The sequence below is a fragment of the Phalacrocorax carbo genome, chromosome 28 (assembly GCF_963921805.1).
Source record: "Phalacrocorax carbo chromosome 28, bPhaCar2.1, whole genome shotgun sequence".
In the NCBI taxonomy this organism is placed as follows: Eukaryota; Metazoa; Chordata; class Aves; order Suliformes; family Phalacrocoracidae; genus Phalacrocorax; species Phalacrocorax carbo.
In genome coordinates, this window is record NC_087540.1 from 960,657 (window position 1) to 982,121 (window position 21,465).

A 21,465-nucleotide genomic window follows, 5' to 3' on the forward strand; every position below is an offset into this window, starting at 1 on the left:
TAGGGAAGTGTTTGGTTTACAGCTATATCCTTGGAGAGAGCTGAGAGACTGGTAGAAGGGAACATCCCTTCCAGTGTCCCATTCTGGGCCCCCAGTTCAAGAAGGACAGGGAACTGCTGGGGAGAGGCCAGCGGAGAGCTACGGAGATGGTCAGGGGCTGGAGCATCTCCCTTGGGAGGAAAGGCTGGGAGACCTGGGCTTGTTCAGCCTGGAGAAGAGAAGGCTGAGGGGGGTCTCATCAGTGCCTATAAATATCTGAAGGGCGGGTGTCAGGGGGATGGGGCCAGGCTCTTTTCAGTGGTGCCCAACGCCAGGCCAAGGGGCCACGGGCACAAGCTGGGACACGGGAAGTTCCCCCTGAACATGAGGACAAACCCCTTCCCTGTGCGGGTGCCAGAGCAGGGGCACAGGCTGCCCAGAGAGGCTGTGGGGTCCCTTCCCTGGAGACATTCACCCCCCGCCTGGACGTGGCCCTGTGCCCCTGCTCTGGGGGTGCCTGCTCACGCAGGGGGTGGGATGGGGTGAGCTCCAGGGGGCCCTTCCAACCCCCGCCAGTCTGGGATTCTGGGATTCTGTAATCCCGCCTAAGAAGACACTGAAAACTGGGTGATCAAGAGTAGAGTCAAAGAGAACAACTAATTGGGATGTTGATAAGAACTAAAATTAAGTGTCCTTTAAGTGAACTATCCTCATTATAATACTAAAAATCATGCCCATAGGCCAGAAAACCCCCTACTCAAATAAGCACCTGAATCTCTGAGCATGTGTGGTTTGAACTTCAAGTTGGAATGAGAAAGAAGCTACACAATTATTAGCCGAGGGGTGTGAATGTTAGCTGTGACTGACCCATTGGACTGTACAAATGCCTCGTAGTATCTCAGTGTGGTGTGCTAGCTTTGTGGAGTTACCACCCAGCACCCATCTTTGCACAAAAATGAAGTGAATAAAACACCTCCGCTCTGTGTGTAGTCTTCACACACCGGGCGAAGGAACCCGCTTTTCGAGATAAAACTAGAAGCTCAGAGCTTTTGAGAAAGAAGAGGTTTGAGTTTCTCTGCGCAGCACCTCACTCAAGCAGCAGTTGGCCATCGGAGGTTAATGCATCCAACCTACTTCTATGTATTTTTCTTCCTGGATAATGGTTGGTGGGTCCACGTGAGCTGGAAGAGAGCAGGTAACTACGAGAGAGGAAGAGAGATACTGTAAAAGCTGGTTAAAAGAACTCTCTAAGACTCAATTAGAGTGATGCCTGACCACTCTTGTAGAAAAGACATTTTCCCTAATCTCCAACCTAAACCTCCCCTGACGCAGCCTGAGGCCGTTCCCTCTCGTCCTGTCACTGGTGACTTGGGAGCAGAGACCAGCCCCCCCCTCACTCCAGCCCCTCTCAGGCAGCTGCAGAGAGCGAGAAGGGCTCCCCTCAGCCCCCCCTTCTCCAGGCTAAACCCCCCCAGCCCCCTCAGCCGCCCCCCAGCACACTTGTGCTCCAGACCCTGCCCCAGCCCCGCTGCCCTTCTCTGGACACGCTCCAGCACCTCCATGTCCTTCTTGTCCCGAGGGGCCCAAACCTGAGCCCAGCACTCGAGGTGGGGCCTCCCCAGTGCCGAGCACAGGGGCCCCATCCCTGCCCGGCTCCTGCTGGCCACCCCAGTGCTGACACAAGCCCGGGGGCTGGTGGCCTCCTTGGCCACCCGGGCACTGCTGGCTCATGCCCAGCCGGCTGTCAGCCAGCACCCCCAGGGCCTTCTCCGCCGGGCACTTCCCAGCCCCTCTGCCCCAGGCCTGGGGCGCTGCCTGGGGTTGGTGTGACCCAAGGGCAGGACCCGGCACTGGGCCTTGTTAAACCTCACACAACTGGCCTCGGCCCATCGCTCCAGCCTGCCCAGGTCCCTCTGCAGAGCCTTCCTGCCCTCCAGCAGATCGACACTCCCGCCCAGCTCGGTGTCACCTGCCAACTGACTGAGGGTGCCCTCGATCCCCTCGCCCAGATCATTGATGAAGACATTAAACAAGGCTGGCCCCAACACTGAGCCCTGGGGAGCCCCGCTGTGACCGGCCGCCCGCTGGGTTTAGCTCCCTTTTATTGCTGCTGATGCATTTGTGGCCTTCCCTTATCTTGACACCCTTCTCTGTAGCAGGATGTTCCCACTGTCTGTCCTTGAAGTTCTACTGATTTGTATTGTTTTAGGAGGTTCTTGCCAACGAGGTATTTGTTGCTAATAGCCTCCTCTCTGGGCCAAGCATTATTAAAATTCTCAGGTGTTAGTTTCCACTCCGAACTGTGATCCGTTCTTAACTACTACTAAGGCCTGTGCTATTCCATTTCAACCAAGAATAATATATATATATATATAAACACACATTTGAGGCAACAATTCTGGCGTGTTGGCTGGGCACAAATGAAGCACATCATGCCCACCAGAAAAGGCACAGTGAAACCTGTGATATTTTAGTTTTTGTTCAAGGTATCAAGACAAAGCCTTGTTATTGAGCAGAACAATTTGAGGTGAAAAAAAAAAACAAAAACAAACCCAGACAAGCTGGAAGCTTTTCTAAGCTCGGAACTGGGTTTGTGCGCCCTTTCCCTGTCCCTAACGGTGAACAACCGGACGGGGCTGACCCGCCGCCCTGTGACAGAAATGGCTGCTGTGAGGATGCCTCACGGCTGCGGGCCGAGGGGCGCTGCTCCGAGGGGACACCAGAGCCCCCGGGGCACTGGGGGTGTGTGTCTCAGATCTCGCTGGGACCCGGCGGGGCCGAGGTGCGGGAGAGGTGCGGGGGGGCCGCGCCGGGAACTACCGCTCCCAGCATGCCGCGCGGCAGCGCGCCTCTCCCATGGTGCGCCGCGGCGGGGTGGGCGAGACCACAGCGCTGACGGGATGGGGGGTGGGCGCTGAGGACTTCCCTTTTACACACGGTTCTCAGAGACCGCGACCCGCATCCCGGCTCCGGTGCCTTCCAGACGCAACGTAAAAGGCGGAAGGAAAGTGTCCCCCATGCCACCGCTCAACGGTTGCTCATCCCCTTTGCCTATGTCCGGTGAGTCCCCCCCCCCGCATCGTCCCTACGCTCAGTGCCGGCAGCCCGCACATGCGCAGTACCACACGGCCCTGCCCAGCGCGCCGCGGCTCCACGTTCTGGGGCGTCGCTTCTCAACCGAACCGCGGTGAGCGCCGAGGAGGAGGAGGAGCTCTGCCTTCTTATTGGGCGCCGGGTCCGCGGTGCGCGGCGCGATTGGTCCTTGCGGGCAGGAGGCGGGGTAGGGTGTCGCGGCACGGTGAAGCGGCAGTTCTCCAGAAGGTTCCGCGCCGGGTGCCGCGATCGAGCCGCCGCCGCGATGATGGGCCCGCGCCCCGTCCTCGTGCTCAGTGAGTGCCGCCGCCAGCCGGGCCGGGCTCGGGGGGGTGGGGGGCTCCGGGGCTGGAGGGCGGGCGGGAGGCGCCCGGTCCCCCTTTTCCTCTCCCCTTCCCGCCGCCATGTTGGTTCCCCCTCGCGGCCGGGCGCTCTCTTGCGGGCCCCAGCTGGGCCGGGGGCTCCTCTCCTCCGGGGGTCCCGCTCCTCTCCTCCGGGGGCGGCCGCTGGGCCCCGGCGCCCCCTCACCGCCCCCGCTCGGTCCCCGCAGGCTCTCCCTGCCGCCGCCCCGCCCCGAGGAGCCGCGACCCCACCCGCCACCTCGCCCGTGGCCCCGCTTTGCTCCCCGCTAAGCCCCTCCTGGCAGACCTTGGCTTCTCTCAGCTCTGTTCCTCCCCGCACGTTGCTTCGTGCTGCCCCAGCTGAGCCCCTTGCACTGCCTGATTCCTCAGCACCCTCCAGTACGAGACTTCCCGGGTTTTGCCGCCGGCGTCTCTCATTCTCTCCTTCCCATCTGCTCTCCGTTAACCCGCGGGGAGGCTGTTGTAGCCCAGGGCCCCTGTATTATGCGTACCTTATTCTTGGTGCCGCTTTTGCTGTTGCTTTATAGAGTCGTTACGGTTGGGAAAGACCTCTCGGATCATCGAGTCCAACCGTCAACCCAGCGCCCCCAGGCCTCCTAAACCATGCCCTCAAGTGTCACAGTTATATGTGTGTTGAACCCCCCCAGGGATGGTGATTCCTGCACCTCCCTGGGCAGCCTGTGCTCATGCCCGACCTTTATTTTGTTCTGTTTTATAAATCTGTATGCACGAAGGTCCACTCCTGAAGTAAAGCTGGGCTCGCCCAGTCTAGGCTTGTACTAAAAGAAGAGCAGCCCCAAGCCTAGAGATTCTTTAGGGCAGAGCCTCTTGGCAGCTGCTCCCCAGATATGGCGTAAGCCTGTGGTAGAGCAGTGGCTGTTCACCCCAACGTGCCAAAGGCCGAGCAGTACCGATGCGTAAAACTTAATTTTAAATCAATGTTCTGCTAACTGTGCACGAGCATCTGTCACTCTTTTTGACTGAAAACTACGGTCCGGCAGTGCCTAGGCTTTGTGCGAGCTTGCGGGTTCCAGGGAATCGCCGCGGTTTGATTTTCCTGGGGGAAAAGGTTGTATTTCAGGGCTGCCAAGTTTTGTCTCAGTTGAATTATGATGCTAATCAGGAATGCTCTTATAACAAGGAATGTTGTTTTTCACTGATGCTCTTCTAATAATACGCTTTATTATAGTGGCTGTGGTGTTTATATTATAAACTCTTCATTTAGAACTGGTCAAGTGTGTGTGACTGAGAGGGTGTCTTTGATGTGTTGTCAGTATTGCTGTTTCAGTCTTGGACTTCTTAGATCAAAATTATACTTCTGTTTTAATATGGTGTGTTTTTTTTTTTCCCCTGTATGCTTTAGGTCAGAATATGAAACGTGAGTCTGGAAGAAAAGTCCAGGCTGGAAACATCACTGCTGCTAAGGTACCATATTCTCGTGTCAGGCTATTTTGATTTCTTTTTTTTAGTGTGTTTGTACATATATAAATACTTAAGAGGGAAAACTGGATCTGAAGCAGGTTTTCTTTAGTCTGTATGAATTCAGAGTAGAAGCAGCATAGAAAATCCATATTCAGTTACATTGCACCTATTATTTTAACACTGAAAATTAAAGGGTTTAACCCACCAAAACCTCCTTCTCTGCAAAATCCCAAAGCGTGTAAGTGTTGACGCCTGATTTAGATAATTTAGTGTGGTGCTAGTGCTCGTGTAATCCCCATGTTCTCATTCCCACACAATTCTTAACTTCTGCTGCATCTAAGCACCTGCAGAGTCATTGGGTTGCTTAAATTTGGCAGTGGCTGCTTGTTTCATATAGACTAGGGGTGTTTTAGACTCTGATGCCCTCCTGTATCGCCTCATTTCTTCTCTTCCTCCTAGACTATTGCTGACATTATCCGAACGTGCTTAGGACCAAGAGCTATGATGAAGGTAGGAACTTTTGGTGAAATACCCGTGCCGCGTACGGAGCGGAAGCACTACGTGTATTATAGGTCGGTGCAAATCTTGCTTCTCTTTCGTTTGCAGATGCTTTTGGACCCCATGGGTGGGATTGTGATGACCAATGATGGCAATGCTATTCTTAGAGAAGTAAGTTCCTTCTAAAGGATTGTCTTGCTTAATGTGCGAGTTGGAATCGTCCAGGATACGTTTCCGTAGCTGCTGTTGGAACTGTTATTTCATCTTCTGTCCTGAGAGCCAGCAAGTACTAAACAGCAGTACTGAGAAAGGGTGCTTGCTGGGGAGGAATTAAGTATTTCCAGCAAACGCTATTCCGCCTCAGAAAACTAGGGGTGATCAGTTTTCATGGAGGTTTTACAAGACTGGTGTAAATTCTATGGTAGTTGTAGCTAGAATCATAGAATCATTGAGGTTGGAAAAGACCTTGGATCATCAAGTCCAACTGCCAGCCCAACACCCCCAGGCCTCCTAAACCATGCCTGAAGTGCCATGGCTACATGTGTTTTGAACCCCCCCAGGGACGGTGACTCCCCCACCTCTCGGGGCAGCCTGTGCCAGGGCCTGACCCCTCTGGCAGGGAAGGCATTTTCCCCTCACACCCAACCTAAACCTCCCCTGACGCAGCTTGAGGCCGTTCCCTCTCGTCCTGTCACTGGTGACTTGGGAGCAGAGACCGACCCCCCCCCACTCCAGCCCCTCTCAGGCAGCTGCAGAGAGCGAGAAGGTCTCACTTGCATCAAAACCTTATGAGTAGGTGCTTGCTTTTACAATGCCAGATAATTAGACCAAGAAATCTTTGTCGTCCTTCTGCTGCAAGTGCTGTTGAAATAACACCACAAAAACCAGTAATGCCTGAAAAACTGTGGGAGACACAATATTATGAAATACAGGGGCTTATTTCTGGTCTCAAAAAGGAAGAAAAATCTTTGCCATAGTTGGACATAACCCCTTTGGTCGTTTAAAAGCTGTGGTGTTTGTTCCATTGAGCAATGCAAGTTTCAGCTCTAGTATTGTGGAACAAACACTCATCCCTTGCTCCTGTACAGATTCAAGTCCAGCATCCAGCTGCAAAATCAATGATTGAGATCAGCCGTACTCAAGATGAAGAAGTTGGAGATGGGACCACATCTGTAATTATCCTTGGTAAGGAGCGCGAATAAGGCAAACCCCTTACACAGGGTTAAGGCTGAAGCTTGCCCTTTTTGCTTGTTAGAGCCCAGTAAGTGTGCCCTAGTGAGACAGATAGTCGTTATTTACCAACCCTAAAATTGATCTCTTTGGTGTTTACCTTGGAAGAGCGTGCTGGGTTCATCAGGCCCTTGGGTTCATCAGGCCCTTAGGTGGTCAGCTCTGTGCTTTGGGAAGTTGGGTTCTTTCCCTGAGATAAGCGCAGTTAAGTATAAAGAAAGGTAAGGGTGACGTTAGAGCTTTCTACGGGGATAGCAGATATTGTTTAGTCTGGCGTGCTCTTCTGTCCTGACTGCCGACGGTTCTGCCAGCTTGCCTGGGGAACTCGGATGGGTTTGTTTTTCAGCTGGAGAGATGCTCTCTGTTGCCGAACACTTCCTCGAACAGCAGATGCACCCAACTGTGATCATTGGGGCTTATCGCAAGGCTCTGGATGACATGATCAGTATTCTAAAGAAAATTGGGTATGTACGGGCTGGTGGGAGTTAGAGGGAAGGGATGTGGCGTTTCTGTGCTGCTTAAAGATGATTCTTCAGGGAATCATGTTCATAAAATATAACTTAATATAATTGGAGAGGGACTCAATGGGATTATGGATAGATTGTAGCCTGGAGTAATACTCAGTTTACTGTTTATTTTTTTTTCCTTTGTGTCAGCACTCCAGTGGACGTGAACAACAAAGAGATGATGCTTAAAATAATAAAGAGTGCTATAAATACCAAGGCAATAAACCGCTGGTCTGACTTGGCCTGTAGCATTGCTCTTGATGCTGTTAAGACTGTGGAGTTTGAAGAAAATGGCAGAAGGGAAATTGATATTAAAAAATATGCAAAAGTAGAAAAGGTGAGTACGTCTTCAACCATTTCTTAGCTGTGTGCCCCTCTCTCCCCCTGAGCTAGTTGCTCCTAGGATGCAGTAGGAAGAATATTTTGCTACTGCTCTGCAGTCCGCAAACATGACCCTTGAAGATATTTTAGTCAGTGCTGTCAGCCTTGCTGGTTTACAGTGAAACCAGGGGCAGTGATTTCAATATTCTTCTAGAATATTTGTCAAAAAGTTGTTCTGGTTTCCATCTTCCAAGCGCATGTTGCCCGGCAATAGGATGTGAGCGGTTTCTCAAGTTCTTCCACAGCTTTTCACTTAAATCTAAGGCAGCGCCCGCCTAAAATTAACTCAGACTGACCTGGGCGCGTTGTGGTTACATGGGAGAGCTCTCCTTTTCCAGTACGTGGGATGGATGGTTTCGGGAGCGCAGATACATGGGTTTTCGTGGAGTAGCCTGGCTTGCCTCATTTTCCCCCTTTCTCGTGTCAGATTCCAGGTGGTTTTAGTGAAGACTCCTGTGTTTTACGGGGAATCATGGTGAATAAAGATGTAACTCATCCCAGGATGCGTCGCCTTATTAAGAATCCGCGCATCGTCCTTCTGGATTGTTCGCTAGAGTACAAGAAAGGAGAGAGCCAGGTAAAGCAAGTCCTGTCACAGCTGCCGGCAGCTTGATTTAAGACGAGTAAAGTGACCAAATCCAGACAGAGCTGGTTAAAAGCACGAGTGGCAAAAGGTTCTCTTCGCGTTCTGCCTTTCAGAGACCTTTTGCATGTAGTGGCTAATTCTGCTGTGGGGTCGGTCTGCTGGAGAAAAAGGTAGAAAAATACATCTGAGGCTGCAGTGCTTTTACTTACTGAAACGAAAAATCACCGTAGCTGCATCTAAGTGACGGTCAAGAGTCAAAGGAATATTTCTGTGCCTTAATTAACACTAATCTTAAGCTGACACAGTGTCACGGTTTATTTGATCAGTATTTTTCATGGTGTCGTCCTTAACTCTTCCCCAGGCAGTATTGGAGGAGTTAAGATCGCTCGGGCCAGGGGATCTGTGTCTAACTCCAGTGAAGGGTTTGGGAGGAACAGAGTAAGATATTTATTTACATCTCTTTCTGCGCAGACTGATATTGAAATAACGCGGGAGGAAGACTTTGCCCGCATCCTGCAGATGGAGGAAGAATACATCCAGCAGATCTGCGAGGATTTGATGAGAGTCAAGCCAGATCTGGTCATCACAGAAAAAGGAATTTCTGGTAATAATATACGCATTCCTTCTTTGTGTTGAATTCGTCCTAGTAAGGTTGATGTTGTGTTAAATGCACTGTTCAGTAACTTAAAAAAAAACCCCAAAACAAAACACACAAACGCACCCCCCCAAATCCTAATTTTTAACATGACCTTGGTTTTGGTTTGCGTTTTAGCTTCCTAGCAAACAGTTCTACGTTGCAGGCATTGAAGTTGGTTCTTGAAGTTGCCTCTTGAGTGTGGACATTTAGAATAATACTTGCTTTTCCAGCACTTGGAAACGATATCAAAATATAAGGGAGGATGAGTCTGGTGAAGCATGGAAAGCTGCACCGTAGTTTTCCCTTGCGGCTTGGTTTAAGAAGCTACATTTAGGTTTTATTTCCTGTAAGCCCTTTTACTTTAAAGACATGCAAAGTTTGTCATGATACCGCCGATTCGTCACTAAAATTGCACAATCCTGGTTTCAGACTTGGCCCAACACTACCTGATGAAAGCCAACATCACCGCGATCCGCCGAGTCAGAAAGACGGACAACAACAGGATCGCCAGGTAAACGGTGTCTCCTCGCTGGAGCCCGTCCTTGCCCTCCCTGGCCTGGCGCCCTCATCGTTATCGCACCCTTTCACCCCAGTTCTTACTGGCGAGCGCCTGACGTGACTGTTTGCGCGCTAGGGCCTGCGGAGCTCGCATTGTGAGTCGCACGGATGAGCTGCGGGAGGAGGATGTGGGAACTGGAGCCAGGCTCTTTGAAGTTAAAAAAATAGGAGATGAGTATTTTGCCTTCATCACTGATTGCAAAGACCCCAAGGCTTGCACTATCATTCTGCGTGGAGCCAGCAAGGAAATCCTGGCAGTAAGTTTTCACATGTTCTGCTTCGCCTCCTGTCCTGGTGTGCTGGTTCTGGCTGGGATGGTTAATTTTCTCCAGAGTAGCTGGTGTGGGGCCGTGGTTTGGATTTGTGCTGGAAGCAGTGCTGATAACCCAGGGATGGTTTAGTTCCTGCTGAGCCGGGCTTGCACAGAGCCGAGGCCTTTCCTGCTCCTCACCCACCCCACCAGCGAGGGGCTGGGAGGGGACACGGCTGGGAGGGTGACCCCAGCTGAGCCCAGGGCTGTCCCACACCACACGGTGTCACGCTCAGCACATGGAGCTGGGGGAGGAGGGGGAAGGGGGGGATGTTGGGAGCGATGGCGTTTGCCTTCCCCGGTCACCGTTGGGCGTGATGGAGCCCTGCTGTCCTGGGGATGGCTGAGCACCCGCCTGCCCGAGGGGAGGGGCGAAGGAGTTCCTTGTTTTGCTGTGCTCGTGTGCGTGGCTTTTGCTTTCCCTGTTAAACTGTCCTTATCTCAGCCCATGAGTTTTCTCACTTTTACTCTCCTGATTCTCTCCCCCATCCCAGGAGGGGGGAGCGAGCGAGCGGCTGCGTGGGGCGAGTTGCCGGCTGGGGTTGAGCCACGGCACCTGGCCAACTTCTTGGTGTCAATAAGTTATTGCTTCCTCTTGAGCAGCTCGTGTGGGCCCTGTCCACTGGGGCAACGGGCACAAACAGAAACATGGGAAGTTCCATCTAAACATGAGGAAAAAAAAAAAAACCCTTCCCTGTGTGGGTGCCCGAGCAGGGGCACAGGCTGCCCAGAGAGGCTGTGGGGTCCCTTCCCTGGAGACATTCACCCCCCGCCTGGACGCGGCCCTGTGCCCCTGCTCTGGGGGTGCCTGCTCCAGCAGGGGTGGGACGGGGTGAGCTCCAGGGGGCCCTGCCAGCCCCACCACTCTGGGATTCTGTGTGCAGATGAAGCAAGCGCAAGTTTCCTCTGGGTTCTGGAGTGACAAAGAATTCCTGTCTGGTGGGCTGTACTTTTCAGCTGGTGGTGTGCTACAGCTCCCTGCAACCACTAAATCATAGAATCGTTAAGGTTGGAAGATACCTCTGGGATCATCAAGTCCAACCCCCAACCCAACACCCCCAGGTCTCCTAAACCATGTGCCACGTCTACACATCTTTTAAATACCCCCAGGGACGGTGACTCGCCCCCTCTCTGGGCAGCCTGTGCCAGGGCCTGACCCCTCCTTCAGCAAAGAAATTTTTCCTAATACCCAATGTGTGTTTTTACGCCTGTTGCAGGAGGTAGAGCGCAACCTGCAGGATGCCATGCAGGTGTGTCGCAACGTCCTCATGGACCCGCAGCTGGTGCCAGGAGGTGGGGCTACCGAAATGGCCGTTTCCCACGCGCTGACTGAGAAGTCCAAAGGCATGACGGGCGTGGAGCAGTGGCCCTACCGCGCCGTCGCCCAGGCTCTGGAAGTCATTCCCCGAACACTGATCCAGAACTGTGGTGCTAGTACCATCCGCGTGCTGACCTCGCTCAGGGTAAGGCGCGTGGCACGGGGTCGTCTGAAGGGGTTCAGCCCCTTCCTGCCGCGTTGTACCCCCTCAGGCCAATCGTCCTTCCATCGCCGGGCGCCCGGGGAGCGCGCAGCTTGTTGTAGTAGTTGCAGCAGGGTTTTACATTAAAGGAAAGCTGTGTTGAAGTAACAAGATCTGTAGAACCATAGAATCAGTAAGGTTGGAAAAGACCTCTCAGATCATCAAGTCCAACCGCCAACCCAACTCCCCCAGGCCTCCTAAACCATGTCCCCAAGTCCCACAGCTACACATCTTTTAAATACCCCCAGGGACGGTGACTCCCCCACCTCTCTGGGCAGCCTGTGCCAGGGCCTGACCACTCCTTCAGTAAAGAAATTTCCCCTAATCTCCAACCTAAACCTCCCCTGATGCAGCCTGAGGCTGTTTCCTCTCGTCCTGTCACTGGTGACTTGGGAGCAGAGACCAGCCCCCACCTTGTTGCAAGACTGTCTTGGGTTTTTTTGCATTAGCTGGGCTGCAGACATTTTAACTAAAGTTTGGTGCCAAATTTGAAAGCGTGAAAATGGAATTAAATAGCTTGTTTGGGGTACCAGAGTTGAAAAAGAAACCAACAAAACCCTGAGGATGAATAAAATCAAGACCTTCCTTTGAGATCAGATGGGGCAGCACAAGAGAGCCTATCTCCGACTTCTGATACAATTGTTTCAGGTGGTGCTCGGTGACACGCGCTTGTATGAACTCCAAAACTGAGGAAATTCTAACGACCTTTTACTCTTCCCCCCGCCCGAGCCCGTGGTCACTTTGAGTTTCCAGAAGAAGCATTTGCCGCCTTACTCGTGGGTGGTGACCTTTCGCTCTGCTTACAGGCAAAACACACTCAAGAAGGCAGCCAGACGTGGGGCGTGAACGGCGAGACTGGAGCCTTAGTCGATATGAAGGACCTGGGGATCTGGGAGCCTTTAGCGGTCAAACTGCAGACCTACAAAACAGCGGTAGAGGTAAGGAGAGGTGGGGGAACTTCAGAGCCTCTGTCGGGTGTCCTGGGAGAAGCGGGTGTAACCGGTGTGCGTTCGGGTGTTGGGGTAAGCCCGGGGTGCGTGGCGCTGTTCCAGACGCAGGGGGTGTGGTGACAAGGGATGCAGCACCCGTGGGAGCCCATACTTGGGCTTTCGGAGGGGTTGATTTTTAATCCTGTGGCTAAAATTTGTTGTGTTTCATCCCACCTTTTTCTGCAAGCGGGTTAGTCTCACGGGGATGGGCTGCTCCGAGTGACAGCCGGAGCCGTGGCTGGGACATTTGGCACCAGTCACGTGCTGGAGTCCAGTGGGTGGCTCTGGGAGCTTCTGCCCTTTTCGATGGTCTTGGCGGCCTCATGTGAGCCACTCCCCATGTTAAAAGATCCCCTCTGGAGCATTCGCTGGCCGGGGTTAGATCAAAGGCAGTTTTCTGAAGGGATGCTGCGTTTCTTTCTTGTAATCAGCTAGAAATAACGCGTGTCCCCTTTCCCGTGGGGCGCCGGGCTCCGCGCCCTTTCCCCTGCGCTGCCCCGGCCCGTGCTGTGCCGGGAGGGTCATTTAATCGAAGGCAGATGGTTCTTTTGGTGTGAAAGCCGGGTGGGTTGGGTTTTGTTCTTTGGGACGAGCTCCTGACTAGCCCCGGGGCCGGGGTTTCTCCCCAGACTGCAGTTCTTCTCCTCCGCATCGATGACATTGTTTCGGGGCACAAAAAGAAGGGTGATGATCAGAGCAAGCAGCCCCCTGCGCCGGAGGCAGCCCAGGAGTAATGGGTTGAGTCAGCGCTGGGAAGAACCGGGCACCTCGGACTCGACGAGGGGAAGAGCTCGATGAAGCGACCCCGGCCCGAGATGGAGCTGGGGCAGAGTTTGGCTGAAGCCTGCGGGAGGGATTGGGGAGGGGAAACCACGAAGGTGGGGAAGGGGCTGCTGTCTCGTGTAAGTGACGCTGCTCTGGGTGGAGATACGATGCTTAATTTAAGTGTCTGGAGTGTAACTTCTCCTGTTCGCCCCTAAAATAAAACACGTCGTTTCAGTCGGTTTGTGCATTTAATGCGGGTCACGAGGGAGGGTGGTAAAAAACCCGCCCCTTGCCGAAGGGCGGCGGCCCCTTTAAGGGGGCGGCCCCCGCGCGGTCACGTGAGCGGCTGGGCTCGCAACATGGCGGCGGCGGCGGCGCTGCTGCTGGCGGCGCTGGTGGCGGCGGGCGGGGGAGGCGCGGCGGCGGGGGGGCGGCAGGTGAGCGTGTCCCCGCTTCCCCCGGGGGGCCCGATCCTGCGGGGGGCCGGGCCGGCGCCCGCCCGCTCCCGGCGGTGCCGACACCGTGACCCAAACGTGCGGGGGTTTGGGGAGGGAAGGGGCTCTCTCGGGTCTCCCTGCCCGCCCCCCCCCCCCCCCCCCCCCCCCGCCCCGTCCTGCCACCGGCGGGAGCACCGCGGCCGGGGGCCGGGAAGCGGATCGCTGCTCCGAAACGGCCGGGGGCCAAGCGCTGGCCCCGCCGGTTTGGCAGCGTTTGGCCCGTGGCGGGGCTCCGTGGCCTGCAAAGCCCCCAGGGACGCCGAGGCAACTCACGCACCCGTGCAGTTCTCCGCCGTGGGGCAGGACCGAGTCCCCCAGAGACCTCTCCTTCCTCGGCAGGTGTCTATGCAGTACAACCCTGGCTGGAACAACTCCTCTGTCAACCTGCTCCACGTGCGGGCGGTGGGGCCCAGCGACACCCTGCACTACGTCTGGAGCAGCATTGGGGCCCCCACGGTGCTGCTGGTGGCTACGGAGAGCAGGAACAGCACCCTGGGCATCAACTGGAACCAGCTGCTCTCGCCTGCTCCTGCAGGTGCCATCTGGATCGACCCTCCCAGCAGTGTCGTCTACTCCGCTGCCGTTGTCTTCACCAAGGTACCGCTGAGGAAGGCGGCCCTGCTCCAGGAGAGCTGCCCCATGGTGGGGGGGGCTTGTTGGGGCAGAGAGAGTCGGTCGGCAGCTTTCCCAGCTGTAGCACAACAGCCCCTTTTCACAGAGTCCCAGGCTGGTGGGGCTGGAAGGGCCCCCTGGAGCTCACCCCGTCCCACCCCTGCTGGAGCAGGCACCCCCAGAGCAGGGGCACAGGGCCGCGTCCAGGCGGGGGGTGAATGTCTCCAGGGAAGGGACCCCACAGCCTCTCTGGGCAGCCTGTGCCCCTGCTCTGGCACCCGCACAGGGAAGGGGTTTGTCCTCATGTTCAGGGGGAGCTTCCCGCGTTCCAGCTTGTGCCCGTGGCCCCTTGGCCTGGCGTTGGGCACCACTGGAAAGAGCCCGGCCCCATCCCCCTGACACCTGCCCTTCAGATATTTATAGGCACTGATGGGATCCCCCCTCAGCCTTCTCTTCTCCAGGCTGAACAAGCCCAGGTCTCCCAGCCTTTCCTCACAAGGGAGATGCTCCAGCCCCTGACCATCTCCGTAGCTCTCCGCTGGCCTCTCCCCAGCAGTTCCCTGCCCTTCCTGAACTGGGGGGCCCAGAACTGGCCGCAGCCCCCCAGATGTGGCCTCACTGGGGCAGAGCAGAGGGGGAGGAGAACCTCCCTCGCCCTGCTGCCCACACGCCTTTCCATGTACCGCTGGCCCCCTTGGCCCCAAGGGCCCGGTGCTGGCTCAGGGTCCCCTCGCTGCCCCCCAGCACCCCCAGGGCCTCTCAGCAGAGCCGCTCTCCAGCAGGTCCCCCCCAGCCTGCGCTGGTGCGGGGGGTTGTTCCTCCCCAGGGGCAGGGCCTGGCACTTGCTCGCTTACACACTTTTGTGTCCTACCCTGGTTGCCTCTGGCTTCAGCAGTGATGGTGCATTGAGATGTTTGGCCAGGACAGCTCCTTTTCAGCCTCCTCCCTCTCCCTGGTGGCAGTGGTAGCCTGGTGCACGGTGGCCCGGGGGCCACACCGCAAAGCGGGGGCGTCCACAGCCCCTGCTGGTGCCTCCCAGCCCCGCTCCCCTTCCTTCCCCCCAGGTGTTTGAGTACAGCGAGGCCAAAACGCTGGAAGAGTTCTTCTACCCCACGTACGACCTGTCTGACTTTTCCTGGGACAGCATCAACCGCACGCTGAACCACACGGCGCTGACAGCCGAGTTCACAGGCATCCCGGCCACTGACCCCAGCGGCAGCTTCTCCAACGGCAGCCTGGGATTCCGGGTAAGCCCGCAGGGGTACGGACTGCGCCGGGATGCTATAGGGCGAACACGGTGAATATCGTATCCAAAGCACCGTCTAGGGAGGGAACGTTGCTCCTTGGTGTCGCAGCCGGTGATCGTGCTGTCCCTCTGACCTGGGTCCCCTGCAGGTGACAGCCTACGAGGCCAGTGGCCGTGACGGGCCCCTGCCCAGCCTCCTGCACACGGCAAACAGCTCGAAAGTGGAGTTTGTCCTGGCTGGGGTGGCTCCGCGGGGCAACAGCTCCCGATTTGCACTGGAGGTGGCCATGGTGGAGGAGACGGGGGTGGTGCAGAAGCTGCGCTCGGCACGCTCCATCGACGATGAGTACACCCCCACCATCTTCGAGGTGAGCGTGGGGTGAGCGCCGGGCGTGGGGACGGCTGCAGGAACGAGGGTGAGGGGGGTCTGAGGCAAACAGCCTGGCCGAGCTGCGGCTGTGGCTCACGCTGCCGTGCAGACCAACCCCTGTCCTCGCTTCACCGCCCGTTCCTCTCCCTCCACCAGACACTTTCCCTGGTAGCTGAGTCCCAAAACGACAGCTCCACGCTCAGCTTCCTGCAGTGGAAAGCGACAGCCTATGGCTCCCAGACCCCCAGGCGCGAGGACAGCATCCAGTGCCGGTCTCGTGGCCTGCAAGCAGCCAACTGGACCCTGCCCGTGTCCAGCATTGTCCACGCCTACTTTGGGGAGAGGGTGGGCAGCGCCTACACCATCAGCGCCATCAATATCTCTTTTGGGGGAGAGGATGGAAAGGTTTACCAGGAGAAGCGCTACCTTATCTGGTGAGTGGGACCTGTCATGCATGAAATAATGCTCTCCCAGCCACTAATAACTTGCCATTTGGGGAACTGCTATGTTAGAGGGTTTCTCTGTTCAATAACTACCTCCTTTCAAAAGTCTGTGTTTTCCTGTGAACTCTTAGCAAGGAGTTTTGCAGTTTTTTGAGGCATTCCCTCACCTCTCCCCCAGTCCGGGAGGCCCTTCCCCTGCCCCGTGTGGGATCCTGCCAAGAAATCTTGATCTGACCCTGTCGGGGTAGAAAGCCCCAGCTGTTCCACCTGTGGGACACAGTTGATCCCCATCTCTGTGGCTGATTTCTCTCGTCCCCTCCTGCAGGTCAGCGCTGCTGGGCTTTGGGCAGCCCCCCAAGGACACCTTCTCCCCCCTCGTCATCTCCATCATGGCTGTGGCGCTGGGCACCCCCATGGTGATGCTCCTGGTGGGCAGCTGCGTGGTCCTCTTCGCCCAGAGGAAACGCTACTCTGAGTACGAGCCCATCAACTGAGGAGGATCGTCCCTGGGGAGACCCCCAGGACCCTTCTTGTCAGCAGGAAATGACCATGGCTGCTGCAGGGGCTCCGAAGCCTGCAACCTTCTCTCTGTCCTCCCTCTTTCCCTGCAGTCAAGGCTCAAAGGGGACCAGGGCAACATTTGCAGCAATTGCCCACATCACGTGTCCCTCTGTCCTGCTCCCTCCTGCTGCCCAGGTCCTGCAACTGATTACTCTTCCTCCTCTGTTTTCTCCTGATCCATCCGGCCAAGGGAAGTGACCCAGAGGAGCTGGTCAGGGTTGCCTTGAGCCACGGAAAGATCTTTTGCGAGAAGATCTCTCTCTCTTCTCCCAAGGGATAAAACCACTGTCGTCGTGTCTGCAGCCAAGCAACAGCTGGGACTGGCTGTGCCTGGGCTGTGCCACGTCCAGAGCGCTCCAGGGCCGCTCGGGTGGCTCCAGCCCAGGAGCGGGGCTGGGGGACAGCGCTGGGGACCGGTTCTGCTCCCGGTGTGCAGGGTGCCTTGCTGCTTCCTGCTGTGCTGGGGGCATCCCAGAACAGCCCCCCTCAACCCGGCTGGGGCTCACGGGACTCCTCAATCCCCAACAGGCACTTTCTGCTGTGCTGGCCTCAGTGAGGGCTGCCGGTACAAAAGGGAAACCCAGTGCTGCTTTGCAGCTGCTGCTTGAGCTCAGGTGTGTCCTGTCAGCCCGCAAGGGGCTGACCCAGCCTTGCTCTCAGTTAACTGCAGCCAGTGGCTCTGCAGGGCTGGCTCAGAGGTGCTATCCAGGTGCTTGAAGCCATGAGGCAAGCGTGGTCCGTGGCTGCTCTGTGTTCACAGAGGTATCGCGTCACTTGGGAGTGTGCTGCGTTTTTCACGTTCTCCATCACTGACTTGTCTTTGACCAAATAAAATGAATTTCTAAGAGCAGTTTCTTGTGCAAACGCTACATTATGGGTGAGCACGGGGAGAGCAGCTCTTGGGCCTCGCAAGAATTAAAGGGTGCTGGAACTCAGCAGGAGCCAAGGTGTGAAAAGAGGCGTCCGAGAGGAGGGAGGCTCCCTGCCCCTGGATTGACTCGTGCCTTGCAGCAGCGTGTGGCGCTCTGGGGCGGTTTTGCCTATGAGCTGTGGGGTCAGCGTGAGCCCAGGCTGTGAGCCCTATCCCTGCTCAGAAGGGCATTGGAAAGAGTCAGACTGTTCCCATTCTCTCACCCAGCTGGGCTGCAGCGGGCGAACGGCTCCATGATACAGCGTTTGGCGACGGGAGGCAGGGCAAGCCAAACACTCGGCAGATCTAGGGATGGAAGGGCTTTCCCTTTATTTGGTGGATTTTTAACCACCCCTGGGCGGGGATCAACCGTCGCCAGCCCAAACCTGGTGCCATCTCGCCCATCCTGCTGTCTCCCTGCTCCCTCCTTGGGGCAGGGCTCCCTCCCTCCTACCAGGCCAACTGGTTGGTGAACCAGCTGCTGGACCTCGGCCAGGAGGAAGAGGGGGAGGAGGGACAAGCCGGGCGGGACTGGCCACGCTCCCATGCAGGGACCCGGGACGGGATGCAGGGTTGGGACGCTGTTGTAGCACTGGGAGATGGGACGGTTTCCTCCTGGAAACATCATTTTGGGGCTGGATGATGGCATCCTGTGGGTGAAGTCCTGGCAGCAGCGATTCCTAGGGGAATTTAACCCACCCTCCCCAAAACAGCTACAGAGCCGCTTGGTGAGGGGCTTTATTGGGCAAAGCCAGCTCCAGCAGGTTAGGCAAATCCCACCCCAATGCATCCTTGTGGGACAGAGCTCACTGGCTCTTGCTCCAGGCCCTGTTCGCCCTCCTGCAGGAAGCTCCCAGTGCAGTGCAGAGGGTTTTACAGCTCAGCTCTGTCAAACCTGGGTGCCCAGCAAAACCTTGCTGGGTCCAGGCAGGGAGCAGGGCCCAGCCAGATCTGCCTGCACCCCTCCACCTTCAGGGCTCACAAAGCAGGGCGGTGAGGAGGGCTCAACCCCTCTGCACCACGGGGTCCAGGCACCCCATCTCCCTGGGGCCTCCCTCACCCCCAGTACCGGAGTTTGGCTCCACTGTCCTTGGACTGGTCCTCAGGCTTTGGCGTTGCCACAGCAAGGAGGTTTTCGGGCTCCAGGATGAACATGCTGTACAGGTTCCAGAGCAGCATGGCCAGGAGGGGCAGGAAGGTCATGCTGAAGCCAAAGGCACGGAAGGAGCGCCCGATGGCGTACGACAGCCAGTAAATCAACCTGGAGAGGACACGGAGGTGCAGGCTCAGCAAGGGTGATGCCCTGGGGCTGGCACCCAGCTTCGCTCAGGGGTTCTGACCCCAGCGAGGGTTTGCCAGGCATGGCCGCTGTGGGAATTGGGATGAGAGATGGAGCAAACCCTTCCCCTGCGCTGGCATGCCTGGCTGTCGTTGGCCAGGTGAGGTGCTGCCGGAGCAGGAGTTTGCACCAAGGCATGCCGGTGTTTGCCAGCACTGACAGACCCCGTTTGCACCCTGGGCATGGCAGCAGCCCAGGTAGGGTGAAGGAACCACTTACCGGGAGATGGCAAAAAGCCCCGTGAGCAGAGGGATGAGCTTGAGGACCTCCTGCGGGAGGTAGGTGGCCAGCACAGCCATGTTGAAGAAGTAGAGGATGAAAAGATGGACAGACTGGGAGACGTAGGTGCGGTGGATCTCCACCTCCTGCTGCAGCTCCCCGAAGGGCTCTAGTGCGGAAGAGCAGAAGCGGGAGATGCCGCTGACGATCATGCCTGGGGGACAGAGAGAGGGGCTGAGCCGGTGCCCAGTGAAACTGCATTTGGGCCCAAGGGGAGGACCAGAGAGATGCAATGGGGTGGGAAGAGGGTAGAAAAACTCAGTCTGCTGCTTCTGTGGGAGCACAGAGCTGCAAAGAGCTCAGCCCCAGCTCTGCTCACCACTCCCCACAACCCAGGGCTAATGCAACCCAGCGAAGGGGGCGAAGGGCTTTGTACACCAACCCCGTGGCTCACCCAGAACAATGGGGAACGTGGCAAAGGCGGCGCAGCGGAGTGTGTAGACCAGGCGGGCGCTGACGGTGGGCAGCAGCGGGGCATCAAAAGGCAGGAAGACGTAGGCCCCATAGATGAGGCAGGGGCAGAGAAGCAGGGCCCCCACTACCGAGGCCACGGCCTGGAGGTTGCCGGTGCCGCAGTCGCTGGTGCACGGGCACTGCAGCCCCTCAGTCGGTGGCTTGGACACTCGCTCCCCAAAGCCCAGTGGGTCCCTGTACCGCGAGGGGCTGATGGGAATGAAGACCTGCTTCTGGCGGAGGCTGTGGGGTCTGTCACTGTGGGGGATGTAGCCCTCCTTGCCCTCCTCCTGGGGCCATGGGGCGGGTTGCTTCTTCTGCTTGTCAGGTCTCCGCTCAATGCACTGTGGGTCGATGGGCACAAAGACGTGGGCTGCCATCATGGGCAGCCCAGGGGCTTCCTCATCTTCGGCCTCAGCTGGGGGGCCAGTAAGAGCAGCCTCCTCGGGGTCTTCGCGGCCCCCTTCAGGACTTGAGCGCCTCTTGGTCTCCACAGGCTCCGGCTGGCCCCGGGCGCCCTGCTGGCACCGGTCCCATGGCAGGGTGGCATCAGGGTCCCCTGAGTGTTCACCCGGGGCTGGTGGCACCTTATCCACGTGGGCAGCCGGGGCCACCTTCCCCACCTCCAGCAAAGCCAACTCCTCAGGGGGCGGGATGGGATCAGCGGCAGCCATGAGAGTGGCCGGCTCAATACTGCTGGGGATGCAGCTGGGGACTGGCAAGAAACTCTCCTATGTTTTGGGTTGTCAAGAGAGCACTAGATTCCTGTCCCTTCCACTTCACCCTGTGCCAGGAGAAAGACAAAAAACCCAGCAGAAATTAGAGGTTTGGGGTCACACACAGAGCCTCAGTTACAAGCTGGGATGCGAATCGGCAGCCGCCACACCTGGAGTCCCCAGCACCTGCCTGCCTTTCAACTGTTAGGAGAAAGCAGATCTCCACAACCTCCTGCTCCCAGCCCACGGCAGCGGGGTCCAGGCATGTGGTACCAGGCATGTGGGCACCATTGCTCAGAGCTGGGTGCCAGGTGAGCCCCGGCTGTGTCGGTCTGGCCACAAAATGGGGGCAGCCTGGGAATTGCTCCCCCACATGGCTAAACATCCCAGGGTTTCTGGCTGGGCACGAGCCTTGTGACTCGGGGGAGCTGGACACTGCCTGGCCAATGCAACTGGCTCCACCCGCCATTCCATTCCGTGCCAGCATCGGCCAAGCCCCGATACCTGGGGAGAGCCAGCCAGGCCGCATCTAGGAACCACAGCTAAAGCCAGGATGAGCCAGATTTGCTGCCTCTTGTGGCTGAGGCCGATCTGGGACAGGCACAGGAGGCTGCTGGGTGCCACTTGCTGCAGGGGAGCCGGAGATCCAGGCAGAAATCTCACATTTTTCCCTCTTAGCAGGGGATCCCTGTATTTTAGCCCATCCCAAGTGTTTCTGGCTGCAGGCATGGGAGCCCCTGCAACGAAAATCTCTCTCTTTCTCCCTTCTGGGCACATTCATCCTTGCACCTCCAAAAAGAGCCCCGGCCTGGCCACAGGCATAGAAAAACTGAGGCAGAGAGTGGCGCGGGGCTTCACCTGAGGTCCACACAATGGAGTATGGCTAAAGCAGCTTCCTGTTTCCTCACACACCTCCACCTCCCCTCTCCCCACCCCACTCACTCCTCGCCCCGTGGGACACGGGAGAAAGGCGGTTCTCGGCTCCCCTTGCTGCAAAACTTACTTGGAGAGAGGTGGGGGGCCATGGGGCTGGGGGCTGTGCGGCAGCGGCAGCTGTGCTGGGAGCCTGCGAAATGCTTCCACGTCTCTCTGCCGTCTGGATTTCAAACCTGTTTAACCAGCTAAGGTGGGGCCGGGCGAAAGGGGCAGGCGCAACAGCCTCGCCCGATGTGGTGCTGAGGTGGCCCCTCAGCCCTGTGCTGG

General features: G+C 57.0%; 3 protein-coding genes across 3 annotated transcripts; 2 read left to right on the plus strand and 1 right to left on the minus strand.

The window, feature by feature from the left end:
* The first annotated feature begins 3,231 nt into the window (after positions 1–3,231).
* CCT3 (chaperonin containing TCP1 subunit 3) lies at positions 3,232–13,070 on the plus strand. Its single transcript, XM_064475333.1, has 14 exons — positions 3,232–3,368; positions 4,798–4,859; positions 5,316–5,366; positions 5,463–5,525; positions 6,443–6,539; positions 6,931–7,048; positions 7,241–7,427; positions 7,899–8,048; positions 8,529–8,661; positions 9,124–9,205; positions 9,329–9,509; positions 10,780–11,025; positions 11,889–12,020; positions 12,701–13,070. The coding sequence occupies exons 1-14, from the start codon at positions 3,338–3,340 to the stop codon at positions 12,803–12,805; spliced, it is 1,638 nt and encodes a 545-aa protein (XP_064331403.1). The 5' UTR covers positions 3,232–3,337; the 3' UTR covers positions 12,806–13,070.
* Positions 13,071–13,167: 97 nt separating this feature from the next.
* Positions 13,168–17,415, plus strand: GLMP (glycosylated lysosomal membrane protein). The gene is made up of 6 exons (XM_064475334.1): positions 13,168–13,273; positions 13,673–13,930; positions 15,010–15,192; positions 15,341–15,559; positions 15,718–15,995; positions 16,330–17,415. The coding sequence occupies exons 1-6, from the start codon at positions 13,196–13,198 to the stop codon at positions 16,496–16,498; spliced, it is 1,185 nt and encodes a 394-aa protein (XP_064331404.1). The 5' UTR covers positions 13,168–13,195; the 3' UTR covers positions 16,499–17,415.
* Positions 17,416–18,199: 784 nt separating this feature from the next.
* On the minus strand, positions 18,200–21,423 carry TMEM79 (transmembrane protein 79). The gene is made up of 4 exons (XM_064475335.1): positions 21,266–21,423; positions 19,488–20,330; positions 19,034–19,247; positions 18,200–18,736 (listed from the first exon to the last, which is right to left on the minus strand). The coding sequence occupies exons 2-4, from the start codon at positions 20,218–20,220 to the stop codon at positions 18,532–18,534; spliced, it is 1,152 nt and encodes a 383-aa protein (XP_064331405.1). The 5' UTR covers positions 20,221–20,330; positions 21,266–21,423; the 3' UTR covers positions 18,200–18,531.
* Positions 21,424–21,465: the final 42 nt, after the last annotated feature.